The 13,915-nt window shown below is 62.2% G+C and overlaps 2 protein-coding genes across 2 annotated transcripts in view; both read left to right on the top strand.

The window, feature by feature from the left end:
• The window catches only part of MOV10L1 (Mov10 like RNA helicase 1), a 36,443-nt gene extending 24,215 nt beyond the window's left edge, over positions 1–12,228 (top strand). Inside the window, exons 16-26 of the mRNA XM_059680863.1 lie at positions 1,238–1,346; positions 1,684–1,862; positions 2,278–2,424; positions 2,816–2,937; positions 3,962–4,061; positions 4,601–4,765; positions 5,416–5,589; positions 7,915–8,064; positions 10,392–10,499; positions 11,435–11,572; positions 11,649–12,228. Coding sequence (XP_059536846.1) covers positions 1,238–1,346; positions 1,684–1,862; positions 2,278–2,424; positions 2,816–2,937; positions 3,962–4,061; positions 4,601–4,765; positions 5,416–5,589; positions 7,915–8,064; positions 10,392–10,499; positions 11,435–11,572; positions 11,649–11,744 — 1,488 coding nt within the window. The 3' untranslated portion in view covers positions 11,745–12,228. The remainder of the gene's footprint in view (positions 1–1,237; positions 1,347–1,683; positions 1,863–2,277; positions 2,425–2,815; positions 2,938–3,961; positions 4,062–4,600; positions 4,766–5,415; positions 5,590–7,914; positions 8,065–10,391; positions 10,500–11,434; positions 11,573–11,648) is intronic.
• TRABD (TraB domain containing) overlaps positions 1–13,915 on the top strand; it is a 255,195-nt gene that overhangs the window by 221,549 nt on the left and 19,731 nt on the right. The gene's annotated exons all lie outside the window — the stretch shown is intronic.

Here is a 13,915-nt window from a genome sequence, read left to right as displayed (position 1 = left end):
GAAGGCAGTTTGGTCTTTGCTTAAACAGCCCGGTCTCTGAACGGTGAGGTGGTGTCCGTCGGAGCCAGGCACCGTCCGCAGCTCTGCACGTGTCGTCCGGGTGAACGCAAAGGGGTTGCTCTTGGTCGTGTGTCCGCTGACAGAAAGCCACCTGTCGTGGTGGCGTGTCTCCGAGGGCCCTGCACTGGGATTTGGTTTTGTGAGCACGTTTTAAGCTGATGCTAAGTACCGGCTTTTAAACTGTACCCAGTGTTTAGAAATCCTTTCGCCGTGCTCAGCCCCTCCGGAAAGGCAGTCATTACGGTGTTAGTGCCTCGCGGCCACAGGAGCCCCGGAAGGAGAGAACAGAGGTTCCACCGGGTCACCTGCTGGGTGTCGTGTGGATCCGTGTTGTCCTTCGGCCACAGACCAGGGGCGTCACCCTGTCCCGCCCGGCCTGCTGGTCTCGAGGCTGCGATGCTGCGCCGTTTCGGTGGCTCGCCTTCCGCATGGGCTAAGCCTTGACACTTTTAAATGCAGAGCGTTGTCTTTCGTGGTCTGGCTGGTGACAGGTAAACTGGAGGGCATTGCACACCTGAGCAAGGTGGACTCAGGGATGGATTGACCTTCCAGACAGAGTACGTGAAGCCAGAGTTTCAGACGCTGCCATCGGCACCACGGGGCAGGCGTCCTGCACGGAGCAAGCGAGGCAGGCCCTGTGCCTGCAGCTCCCAGCCCTGGGAGGGGAGGTCACAGGGCAGAGAGGCTTCCGAGGGGCAGGACCCTGCGCTCCACAGCCGCAGGGGGGCTCGGGCGTGAGCACCGCGGACAGAGCAGCACTCACTCACCCCAGGGGCCAGGACTCGGGCGTCACCTGCCCTGCGCTCTCGGTGCCCCCTGGGGAGGAGGCTGGGGCTCCGGCTCTCCTCGCCCTGAGCTGGGCAGGAGGCGCACTCGCTGAGCTGAAGGGAAGGAAGGCTGTTGTTTTGGAGCCGTCTTCACAAACTTAGCAACTTAGTTTCTTGTAAAAGGTAATTCAGAAGAGAAACAGCAACGGTTTTGCAGCGTTTTATTGGCTGTTGTGTGTTTTTGTCAGGCTTTAAAGGGGTGTGACCTATGGTCCATGCCAGGACACCACGCCGTTCAGGACACCAAGCCAGTGTTGCGGGGGAGACGGCTACGTTTTCTCTTTAAACTGAGACCCTGCAAACACACATTTTTTGGGGGGGGGTGGGGGTGGGGTCGTGATTATTTCTAGAACAGGGAAGCTGAGAAGGACCAGCCTGAGCCTGCCACCAAGACGAGCCAGGCGGGTGCCCAGGACACACGGGGACCGGAGGCCTTGGCTACAGAGACGAGTCTCCTGGGTGCGTATTGTGGGGCAGTGACCACACCTGGGACTAGGCCCCTGAGAGGCTCACTGTTGGGGTCGAGGGTGGTCGAGACAGTTGTGTGACAGGAAGATGAGCAAACGCTCTGGTCACGACACAGACTTCCGACTGTGTGGCCTTTCCTGTCGCTGCTGCCGTGAAGGGGCAGACGGGGAGGCCCCGTTTGCTCTCAGACGCTGACTCCCGAGCTGCGCAGGCCCTGGCACTGCGGGAGCGCCCCGCCGACTGGTTGCCCGGGGCCGGTGCTGGTGTCTCTGTGCCCAGCTGCTCGGTTGTTGGGTGTTGCCTGACCCTGTGCCTTCCTTGGACCCAGGCGATGAGCTGCAGGCCCCCGGGGCCCGAGAGAAGGAGTTCTTCAACCCCCTGCTCAACGAGAACCAGCAGCTGGCCGTGCGCAGGATCCTGAGTGGCGACTGCCGCCCCCTCCCGTACGTCCTCTTCGGGCCTCCTGGCACTGGGAAGACGGTGACCATCATCGAGGCTGTGTTACAGGTGACGGAGGCCGTGCGGTCCCCGCGAGCTTGGCTGGGGCGGGGGCGGGGGGGGCGTGGCGGAATTCTGTGTCTGTTTACATGTGAATCAGAGTTTGCGAGGTCCAGCTGCTTCTGTTTAGCGAAGTCTGTCTTGTGGCGTTTGCGGACTGTGCAGGGTGAGAAAGCTTATTTCACGGGTGTAGAGGGAGCCTCCTGTTCTCAGGAGAGTAAGCTGCTTGCCCGTCTCAGGATGGTCTGCAGGTGCCTGCGGGCCCGTCTGTGTCGCAGCGAGTGTGGGGCTTCGAATTAACACGTATGCAGAGTGCCCAGCTGCCCTCCTGCAGGCGGGCGGGACCCACCACCTGCTCCCATGGCCAGGGCGTCACTGCTGGGACTGGCCCCACGCTGACTGCCGCCTCCTGTGCCTGGTGAAGGTGTACCACGCCCTGCCCGACAGCCGGATTCTGGTGTGCGCGCCCTCCAACAGCGCGGCCGACCTCGTGTGCTTGCGGCTGCACGAGAGCTGCCTGCTGCGACCGGGCAGCATGGTGCGCGTGAACGCCACCTGCAGGTTCGAGGAGGTGAGCCTCCCTCTGTCCTGCTCCTGCCCCCGCCCCTCCCTCGCAGCTGCAGTCCCTCCTGGGTCTGGGGTAGCTCAGCTGGGTTGCTTGTAGGTGAGGGGCTAATTAGCCAGAGACCAAAGCTAGGAAATGGGTGACGTTAGAAGTAATGTTTGGGGGAAGGATCTGCAGGGTTATATGTTACATTCATGGCTCCAGAGTCCATGAAATGGGGCCTAAATTGATAAGAAAACAAGGATTTTTATTTAAGAAGACAATCTCACGTCGTTACTTAGTCGTAACTGAGAGGTGGAGCAGGACAGTTAGCTTGTAGGAGTCCTTCCGACTTTGTGATCATATCCAATTAAAGACACTTAGTAACTTGAAAACAAACTGCCCCCCCCCCCCCCAGACGATCGTCGAGGCCATCAAGGCGTACTGCAAAGACGGGGAGGACATCTGGAAGGCCTCGCGCTTCCGCATCATCATCAGCACCTGCAGCAGCGCCGGCCTCTTCTACCAGATCGGCGTGCGGTGAGCGTGGCGGGCGGGGCAGCGGGAGAGGCCTCTGTCCTGACAGCAGGTCGGGGGCTCCTCCAAGGAAGGGGGTTTGTGCTGAGACCCCAGGGCGACAGGGCCCCAAGGTTTCCAGGAGGGCGGTCCCAGAGGGTGGGGAAGGAGCGAGCGTGCGGGTGGCACCCAGACCAGAGGCAGGAAGCACCTTGTTTCGCTGGAGGGACAGGAGGGGCCGAGGGGACCGTGGCAGGACCACCACTCAGTGGGCGGGGCGGGGGCCTCGGGAGGCTGAGGAGGGTGAGCAAGAAGCGGCCCGGCCTCTCGGAGGAAACTAAGGAGCCGTAGGCCGTTCGGGATCCAGAGTTCAAGGGCTTATGTTCCTAGGAAGGTGCCTGCTGTGAAGCTTTCCAGCAGAGACGGGCGTGAGGTAGAAAATGAGTGAGCTGCCCGTCCTGGGGCGGGGGCGGGGGGGGGCGTTCATTTGAGATGCACAGACTCAGGCCTGTAGCTGAGCGAGCTGACGGCCAGTCAGGGCAACGGGCCCAGCACTGCTGGCGGCTCCATGTGAGCAGGGGCCCCGCACTGGGGTCTCCGTCCATGGTTGGGGGCTCAAGGCCTGGCTCCGCCCAAGGCCGTCCTGGCGCCAGCAGCTCCAGCCGAGAGCATGGCCCCGTCAGTCTCCCCACGTGGGAATGTTGCCCAGTGCCCACCTGACCAGCTTACCCTGTCGCACTCCGCCCGAAACCTTGGGGAAACCAAGGCACAGAGAGGAGGAGGACCTGCCCAAGGTCGCCCAGCTTCTGCGTGAGGGAGCGGGGCTCCAGCCCAGGCCCCTGCTGTGGGTGGCAGTCCCCAGCCTGGACCAGGGCCGCCCAGCAGCTCCCCACCATGCAGCCCCTCTAAGTCTTTTGAAACAGGCGTGTGGGGTAGGGTCCAGTGGGGACGGGAACTCAGTCTCCTGATGGGCTGTGGGTGCCTCCCGGGCTGGCCACCGAGCCCCAGGGACACTGACCGAGGCGACCACTTTCGTCTTTGGCTCCAGAGTCGGACACTTCACACATGTGTTTGTGGATGAAGCCGGACAGGCCAGTGAGCCGGAGTGCCTCATTCCTCTGGGGCTGGTCTCTGACATCAGCGGCCAGGTGAGGCCTTGCTGTGCTGTCCGCCCGTCGGCACCATCCTGGTCCCCGGGCACACGGGGGGAAGGGCTGCCTCCCTCCCTCTCCTCTCTTACACACGCTCACACGCACTTTCTCACACACATACGTGCACTCGCATTCTCACACATTCTCACACTCGCACTCACACGCACACGCGCGCACGCACGTGGTCGCTGGCACCCGTGTTGGGTGCAGAGACTAGCGGCCCTGGAGCACCTCTGCCCCGACCTGTCCCTCTGTCCTGGGCTGAGCACTGGCCTCTGGTAGTGACTGGGGTCAGCCCAAGGCCCGTCACCCCTCCCTCACACTCACCCTGGCTGACAGGGGACATTCGAGTCCCACCTCCTCCCTCAGTCCCCAGGGGTCAGGCTGGGTCCAGCAGGGGCGGGCCTCGCCAGTGGCTGTGTCCAGGCCTGGGGCTGCGCTCCTGCCTCCGCCGCCCTCCCCCGACGCACGCTGTGGCTGACGCTCTGCGTGGGCTGCAGCCGCTGTCCCTGCAGTGGGTCTCGTCTGTGTGGCAGATCGTCCTGGCCGGGGACCCCATGCAGCTCGGGCCCGTGATCAAGTCCCGGCTGGCCATGGCCTACGGGCTGAACGTGTCCATGCTGGAGAGGCTCATGTCCCGGCCCGTGTACCTGCGAGACGAGGACGCGTTCGGTGCTTGTGGCGCCTACAACCCCCTGCTGGTGAGCCAGACCCCATGGTGCTGGGCCCCTGAGGGACCGCACAGGGTGCCCATGGGGTGGCCCAGTGCAGATGGGGCCACAGGAATCTGCACTGCAGGGCCCAGTGCTGGAGCCGGCCGGGGTCGTGGGCCCCTCCCCGCGTGCTGCCCTCTGATCCCAGTGCTGGCACCGCGGAGCTTGCCCCTGGGACAGAGGAGCGTGGCCGTGGACGGGCGGGTCACCTGGGGAGCGGGGAGGACATGGAGGCGGGGTCGACTCCTTGAGAGGGGTCGTTGGGAGCCATGAAACTGCCCCACAAGGAGGGCTGGCTGTGGCCTGGCGCCTCCTGCCTAGGAGAGGGCGTCTGCCCGCCCTGTGCCGGGGCCTGGGGCTGGGCTTTGCTGGGTGGCAGGACGGGCCCTGCGGGCAGAACGCCCTTCCAGGTGCCCACAGGCTGGGCAGCAGGGCCTGGCCTCCTGCTCTTGTTTTCCCAAAGGTCACTTTCCTATTAAAATGGACCTTCTGAGGGGCCAAGGTCACTTTCTGCTCAGGCGGCGATGAGAGGCCGGGAGGTCTGGGGGGGGGGGGGGGCGGGGGGGGCGGGTATCACTTCCCTTCAGCAGGACGAGGCGCGTGCTGACGGGGCTGCCCCTGCCGCGCTCTCCCTGCAGGTGACCAAGCTGGTGAAGAACTACAGGTCCCACGCGGCCCTGCTGGCCCTGCCCTCCCGGCTCTTCTATCACAAGGAGCTCGAGGTCTGTGCTGACCCCAAGGTGGTGACCTCCTTGCTGGGCTGGGAGAAGCTCCCCAAGAAAGGCTTCCCCCTCGTCTTCCATGGCGTGCGGGTGAGTGTGTGGCCCCGACGCGAGGAGGAGGGGGCTCAGCTCGGCAAGCACGGGGCCTGCGACCCTCAGTGCTGGGGGCACAGCAGGTCGGGCACAGCAGCTCACCCTGAGCCAGCTCCCACCGGTCTCCGGCTGCGTGGCCTGCCTGTGTGGCCCGTCGGAGCCCAGGCTGTGCCGACCTCTGGTCTGTGTGGAAACCAGCTTGGGACTCGCTGTTTCCTCCTGCTAGTTTTCTGCTTCGTTCACTTCAGCTTTCGGTCCGTCCTGCCCCTGAACTTCAGCTCTGTGGCCCGCCCTGCCCCTCACTAGCCCCATGGGGGGACCCAGTCCTCTCGTCTGTACAGGAGGCAGGGCCTGGGCGCAGCTCTGCTCCGCGCGGCTCCTGCACCCCCTGGTCCTGGTGACTCCCCATTTTCTTTTCGATCGAGGCTCACAGAGACATGCTTTCCTTGCCTTCCAAGGGGCTTGGAGTGCTGTGGTCGCCTCTCTTTATGCCGAGTTGCGTTGGTTCTGATGAAGGCCAGGCCTGTGGCCCCGGCTTTTACAGATCTGTGGCCCAGTGGGACTGTTTGGTAGATGTTCTAAGGACACACAAAAGCTCACCTCTGTTGAGGATGTAAGTTTCATGTCAATTTTTAAAATTTACTTGTGGAGCTTGTCCGTCAGCTCCTCTGTGTCCTGACCTGGATCCTGTCTGCTCGGCCTCCCCCTGGCCGGGCGGTGACTGCTGCCCGCGGCTTCCACACCAGATCCCCCCGGCGCCTGAGGCCTTGCCGCCTGTGCTCCCCGCTGCGCAGCACCTGCAGTTTAGGTTGTGCCCTGTCCTGGTTTCCTTTCCGTCCCACCTGGTGAGACATGGACGCCCCTGCCCGGTTCATCCCTCCTTCCTCGCTTCAGGGCCGCTTCTGAGCAGCTGCGGGCTTCACACCGCACCCGGGTAAGAGCCTGTCGTTAGTGCGGACTCGCCCTTCGTCTCCCTCATCTCTGCCGCGCGGCTGGTGCCCGTTGACTGGTGTTCCCTCTGAGGACAGCCCGCTCCTCTCGCTGCTGGTTACCGACCTCTCATCGTAGATCCAGGGGCCAGTCAAGTCCCTCAGCAAAAACTCCTGGAAGTCAGTGCATTCTTCTTCTTTTTCTTTTTTTTAATATATTTTTATTGATTTCAGAGAGGAAGGAAGATGGAGAGAGAGATAAATATCAATGATAAATATCATTGATTGGCTGCCTCCTGCACCTCCCCTACTAGGGATCAAGCCCGCAACCCAGGCATGTGCCCTTGACCAGAATCGAACCTGGGACCTTGCAGTTTGCAGGCCGATGCTCTATCCACTAAGCCAAACCAGCCAGGGGGAGTCAGTGCATTCTCACTGCTCTGTGTGTGCTGTTTCAGTTGTGGCGAAACACACCATGTCCGGTCGGCTGCATTCGCCAACAGGGCCCAGTTCGGCGGGGGGCGGGGGTGGGGTAGCATGGGCCCCTGACCCTCACCCCCCCTGCCCTGGTGCCCCCATCACCCCTGCGTCTGCTCCGAGCCCTCGGGCCGCGTGCATGTGCCTTGCGGTGGTCTCCAATCGTGTGCTCGGGCCACGTGCATGTGCCTCTCGGGGGTCTCCCATCGTGTGCTCGGGCCCCGTGTGCTTCCCAGGTTGCACGGACGCTCAGGCTGCTCCCACATCTACTTGCCTGGGTCCCGGCGTTAATTCTGTTCTTGTGGGTGAATGCCCGAGGTGAACGCCTGAGCCAGAGGGGAACTCTGCTTTCGGGTTCTGAGGGCCTGCACATGTTCTCCCCGGCGGCTGCACCACCTCACGCTGGGCGCCAGGCACCGTGTCTGTCTTTAGTTGTGGCCGTCCTGGTGGGCGTAGGCGAGCCCTGAGGTTTGGGTTTGCATTTCCTTGATCTGCAGTGATGGCCTGTGCGCGCTGGTCATCCTCCTGTCTTCCCTGCAGGCCGGAGAGAGGAGGGCGCACCTTCCACAGGAGGGGGGCAGCCAGAGCGAGGGGTTGGGCCTGGCCTGGCCCGAGGGGCTCCCGCACCGACCACACTGGTCACTGCCACCTTAGCCATCCTGGCTCCTGGGCTCTGTTCCCCACCGGCATGTGCACGCCCCCCCCCGCCCCCGTCACCGTCCTCACGGGACACTGCCCTCCTCATGCCTCCGTCCTTGGGCCTCACTGCAGCTGAGCCGGTTCTGGTTCCGTAGCCAGGCCCCTCACCTCTGCCTGTTCCAGCGCCTGCTCGGCTCCCCGTTCACGGCCCTTAACGAGTGTAGCTGGTAAACGAGTCCTCGTGACGCCCTGTCTCTCTTGTCTCCCAACCTGACAGGGCAGCGAAGCACGGGAAGGGAGGAGCCCGTCCTGGTTCAACCCGGCCGAGGCCGTGCAGGTCATGCGCTACAGCTGCCTCCTGGCCCGGAGCCTCTGCAGCCAGGTGTCCGCGCAGGACATCGGCGTGATCACGCCCTACCGCAAGCAGGTGGGCCCCGCCCCCGCCGCTCGGTGCTTCCTGTCCGCGGAGGCCACGCAGCAACAGGACACGAGCTCGTCGAGTGGCACCCACGGGGCTCCCCTGGCCTTCCACACCCGGGTCCTGGGGCTGGGTGTGCAGGCACCTGGGTGAGCCCGCCTCCATGCTCACCTGTCCCAGCGTGAAGTTGTCACCCCTGTACTCACTGTGCACATCCTCCATCTGCCCTGGGCCCACCCTGGTCTCCTATCTCCCGTGTCTGCAAATCCCGCAGGGCCGTGCAATTTCGCGCACTGTGCTTCTAGTCTTTTCATATGTTTACTGGCCATAATGTTTCGTCAAAATTCCTGTTTAGCCTGGTCAGGTGGCTCAGTCAGACAAGGTCCCGTCACCACAAGGGTCATAGGGTTGATTCCCAGTCAGGCGCATACCTAGGTTGAGGGTTCAATCCCTGGTTTGGGCACATATAGGAGGCAACTGATGTTTCTCCCTCTCCCTCTCTCCCCCTCCCTGCCTTTCCCCCCTCCCCGCCTTTCCCCCCTCCCCTCTCCACCTTCTCTCTCTAAAATCAATAAACCAGCCCGGCCGGTGTGGCTCAGTGGTTGAGCATCTATCTATGAACCAGGAGGTCACAGTTCTGTTCTGATCAGGGCACATGCCTGGGTTGTGGGCTCGAGCCCCAGTGTGGGGTGTACAGGAGGCAGCTGATCTATGGTTTTCTCTCATCATTGATGTTTCTATCCCTCTCTCTCGTTCTCTGAAATCAATAAAAAATATATATTTATATAAAAATAAAGAAAACATATCCTCAGGTGAGGGTTTTTAAAACCCTGTTTGAATCCAGTGCCCCCTGTTGCTCTGAGGTGGTGTCTGCAGGTTGCGCTGAGTCAGCATTATTTCTGCACCCGGGCCCTTGGCGGTCGAGTGTTCCAGACACCGTCTCAGCCAGGCCTTGTCCCTGGTTCCCTCCGTGTGTGGGTGTGTGTGTTCTTTCCATGTAGTCACATGCACATGGGACGTGTAAACCGTTCCCTTCGTGGCCTGTGCTGTTTGTTTTTTGTCTAAGAAACCCTTCCCTGTCGTGATGTGAGGTGTGTTTTCCCACTTTGTTCCGGAGGTTCAGCCCTCGGCGCTGTGTTGGGTGGTCATGGCAAGGATCTGTGTGACTTTGGTCTGTGTGGTGTGTGTCTGCTGCACACACGGCTCCCATGTGCACACCTGGGCTCCACCTCCCTCGCGGTCCCCCCGCCGCCCCCCAGGACCGCCAGCCTGGCTGCTGGGGCTCGGGCTGAGCTGACATCTGGGCTGAGTCCCTCATGGTGAGCCTTCAGACCTGCCCCACCCCCGGTTCTTCCCTTTGTGCTCTTTCTGGTGAGTTTTAGAAATCCCACCTTTTATCAAAACACGTGTTTCTTCTTGGAACACTTGGTCAACATGCCGATTGCTTTGGAGTTGGGTCGCTTACCTGTGCCGCCTGCACCACTGGTCTCTGCGCTTCTGTCTCCTGAAGTTTGTCTTCTCGTCGTCGTCTCAGCAGAGGCCGGTGCGTGGCAGACGCGGCACTGACCCCCTCAGCCTGACCTTAGTCCCCTGCCGGCAGGTGTGGGAAGGGCTGGCCTTTGTCCTGCAGCAGGTGCGCTGCCAGGACACCTGCTCGCTGCCTGCTTTGTTTTCAGGAGCATCCTTTCCACCCGGTGAACACTCCCTTATCCTCAGTGGGGACAGTCTCCCCACAGCGTCTGCGCGGCTCCTCCCCTGCGGGACCTCTGGCCGGGCTCTCGGGTGTCCCCTCCTGCTCTCTGACCCTCCCGTGCCTGCACCCTCAGCACCGCCCCAGCGTCCTGGGGAGGAGTCGCCTGCCATCGAGTTTTCTTTCAAATACTCGTTCTTCCAAGATTTCAAATGGGGCCTTTTTTTCCAACACCCATGGGAGATCTCATCTCCAAACATCTGGAACCCACTTCGTCCCGAGTCTCTCGGCTTGACTCGGCCGTTCCCGCTCCTGAGGGCGAGCTCGCCTTCTCCTGGCTCCGTGGCCACTCGTCACAGCGTTTGTCCTCCTCCTGGCTGCCTGTGACGCTACCACAGAGGAGGGCACGCCGCCTGTCTCCAGGCCGCAGGTGTGGTGAAGGCTCAGGCCGGGGAGGGCCCCACAGGGCAGCGCTGCCCTCACCTCCATAGAAACGGGCGCTGAGCCCAGCCTTGGAGTCGGGTGACATACGATTGGGATTGGGAAGCAGCACTGCACGTTGTCAGCATTGACTTCTGCTGCAATGTGGGAAGAAGTGGTCAGCTTTGTAAAATTGTATCTTTAATCTTTTTTATCTGCTTCAAAGGTGGAGAAAATAAAAATTCTTTTGAGAAATGTGGATCTGATGGACATAAAGGTCGGATCAGTAGAGGAGTTCCAAGGGCAAGAGCATTTGGTGATCATCATCTCAACCGTAGGTGCCCTGTTCCTGGGGGGCCCTAGAGAATCGGGAAAAGAACCACCATCACCCCGACACCCGGAGTCACCCCGACTCCCAGAGTCACCCCAACACCCAGAGTCACCCCGACTCCCTGGTCACCCTGACACCCGGAGTCACCCCGACTCCCTGGTCACCCCGACACCCGGAGTCACCCCGACTCCCTGGTCACCCCGACACCCGGAGTCACCCCGACACTCTGTGCTGAGCCCATAGGATTGGGCCCATGTTGTGCAGACAGAGGGCAGTGAGGCTCCTCCCCCACCCTCTGCTGCTTTTTCCCTTTTTTTTACCCTCATCCAAGGAGTGAGGATACTTGGATTTTTAAAAAAATACATTTTATTGATTTTTTACAGAGAGGAAGGGAGAGGGATAGAGTTCGATACATCGATGAGTGAGAAACATTGGTCAACTGCCTCCTGCACACCCTCTACTGGGGATGTGCCCACAACCAAGGTACATGCCCTTGACCAGAATCGAACCCAGGACTCTTCAGTCCGCAGGCTGACGCTCTATCCACTGAGCCACACCGGTTAGGGCTTGGATATTTTTTCCCCCACTGTTTTTTTTTTTTAGAGAATGGAAGGGAAGGGCGGGGGGGGGGGTGGGGGGGAGAAACATTGATGTGACAGACACATCGATAGGTTGCCTCCCACATGCACCCTGACCGGGGGTGGGGATCGGACCTGCAGCCCAAGTACATGCCCTTGACCAGAATCGAACCCAAGACCCTCCAGTGTATAGGCCGATGCTCTAACCACTGAGCCATGTCAGCCAGGGCTGCTTTTTTCTCTTTTAACCAAAAATGAGATCCTACTGACGATGTTTCTATGTTTAATGTTTTCATATGTCGAGAGTTCTTTCCACGCCAGAAACTTGAAACACCTTTTTCTCCGCCTTTGTGCTTCCAGGTGCGGTCGAACGAAGACCGGTTCGAAGACGATAGGTATTTCCTGGGTTTCTTGTCCAACTCAAAGCGGTTCAATGTGGCCGTCACCAGGCCCAAAGCCCTGCTGATCGTGCTGGGAAACCCCTACGTCCTGGTCCGGGTGAGCTGCCGCCCTCAGGGAGCGGTGGGGGCCGTCCGCCCTGCCCACTCTAAGGCCCGCTCCTGTGTCCCCCCAGGACCCCTGCTTCGGCGCGTTGCTGGAATACAGCATCAGCAATGGCGCGTACACCGGCTGCGACCTGCCGCCCGAGCTGCGGCACCTGCAGGACTGAGCCCCACCTCCCTGCCTCGCCCCTGTGCCTGCGCCTGCTCCGGGGCTGCGGCGGCGCTCTGTCTAGCAACGGATGGTTGGCATCACCCCTCCCTGCACAGCCTCCCTGGACACGTGCTCCTCGTAAAACCACACCAGGAAGAGGCACCTGCCCAGCTCACCTCGGGGTCCTGAGCCTGAGCCCTGAGGGAGCCCAGTGCACTGGCTGCCGCCTCCCACAGCTGAGCTGGGGCCGAGCCGTGCAGCCTCCCTGCTTAGAGGAGCCGGGAACCCAGGAACAAGGGACCCGGGACCTTGCCCGGAGTCCCTACTGGAAGGGAGGGCAGGAGCCCGTCGGCCGACGTCACTGGGCCGCCTTCTGCTGTCTTGGCCACAAGCATGGGGGCCGCTGGGCAGGACGGTGCCTGCCCGACCATCAGCCCTGCCCAGCCCCTTCCTGGCACTGTTGTCACCACACCACGGCCCATCACCAAAATAAACACTCGAGTGAGACCGCAGCGTGGCTTTCCACTCAGAGCACCAGGTGGGGGACAGAGCCACGCCGGCCTCCCAGGTCCTCGAGCCAGTGCTCAGTCACCCACTGGCCGTGTGAAGCCATGGGCACTGGGGGCTCTGCCTGCGGCGGCCCCAGAGGTGGTGGTGGCCTGTGTGGCCCCTGCTCACCCCTGGGCCAGGAGCTGCCCTTGGGTGCAGACGCTCGGGGAGCGTGCACACATTGGGGGTGTCCCTCGTGGGCGGCACCAGGCCTGGGGACAGCACCCCAGACCCAGGAAGGGTGGCAGATCCAAGTCCGGCCGTGCGTCCAGGGAGTAGCGCAGCGGCTGGAGCTTGGGCCCGGCCTCAGGGCCGCCTGTCGGGGGTGGAAACCCTGGGCTGGGGACCACCCAATGGCACCTCAACAGCCATGCGAGGGGACAGTGAGGCCTGGCACCCTCTGCCCATCACGGCCACCGTGTCCTGAGGTCTGACCTGGGGGGGGAGTGTACCCCAGGGGGTCTGCACCCACCATCCCTGGGGTGGGACAGGCACTGCTCGACGGACATGGCCCACTCGCCTTCCTTCCCGTGGTCGGGCCCCTCACCACGCAGCTGCGTGCCGCCCTCCTGGGGTGAGAGGTCACTACTGTCCGAACCGTGAGACCAGAGCAGTGACCCCTCAGACCTGCAGCTCCCTCCCTCCTGTGGAGGGCTGTGGCCCCGCCTCCAGGAAGGCAGCTGGGACAGGAGCGGGAGGCCCAGGCAGAGTGAGTTGGATGGGGTGAGGGGAGATGGCCTTTCAGAGGCTGCAGAGCCCCCGGGACCTTCCTGAGGGTCCCACAAAGGGTCCGGGCACAGGGGGCGTGGCGGGGCCAAGGCAGGTCCACACCGGGTCCGGAGGCCGCCCAGGCCCCTAGTGCTCCCTGGGCACCCGGGAGGCCCCGGGCAGTGGCTGTGAACACAGGACGCCACCTTCCTGGCTGACACGTAAGGACCTGAGGTTCTGGTGGCCCGGCCGGGCCCACGCTGGCCTGAGCCTGAGGACCAGGCTCCGAAGACGCCCCACGAAGGCTGCCGTGGGTGAGGAGGCTCTGTCCCCAGAAACGGTCCTGCTTGGCCACCTGTGTGGCTGTCCCTGTCCCCCATTCGCCTGGTTACCAGGTCACCCTGTGCCCTGACCACAGCCTCCTGTGACTGGGCCTGCGGGGTGAAGGGGGACCCCCAGGGCTGCCCAATGACGGGGCGACCCACCCCCCACAGGCGCCCAGGAAGGAGCTATCTGGCGGGGAATGGGGCCCTGAACACTGTCCGAGGCCCAGGGGCGGGCACCTGCCATGTCCACCCGGGCTGGCCGTGGGGCAGCACCACTGGGGTTCTCGGTGGCTGTAAGGTGTCTGTGCTAACGGGGCGGGGCGCGCCTGGCTGTGGGGGGTCTGGGTTGTGTTGTTGGGCACTGGAAGCAGCCCACTGCCTTAGTGACTATGGGGGAGGGGGGCGGAGAAACGTACATTTAGACCCATAGCACTGGGTATAGAAACGGACTCCTATTGGCCAATGTCACCCCAATCTTTAAAAAACATAACAATGGCCCCTGGCACAGGCCATGCTCTCCCTACCCCCACCCCCACCCCCGGAGGCAGGGCAACGGTGACCCAGCTGCAAACGCGCTCAGTGTTTACCGGGTGACTATCGAGTG

The sequence above is a fragment of the Myotis daubentonii genome, chromosome 2 (assembly GCF_963259705.1).
Source record: "Myotis daubentonii chromosome 2, mMyoDau2.1, whole genome shotgun sequence".
NCBI lineage: Eukaryota > Metazoa > Chordata > Mammalia > Chiroptera > Vespertilionidae > Myotis > Myotis daubentonii.
This window is presented reverse-complemented; position numbering and strand designations above follow the sequence as displayed.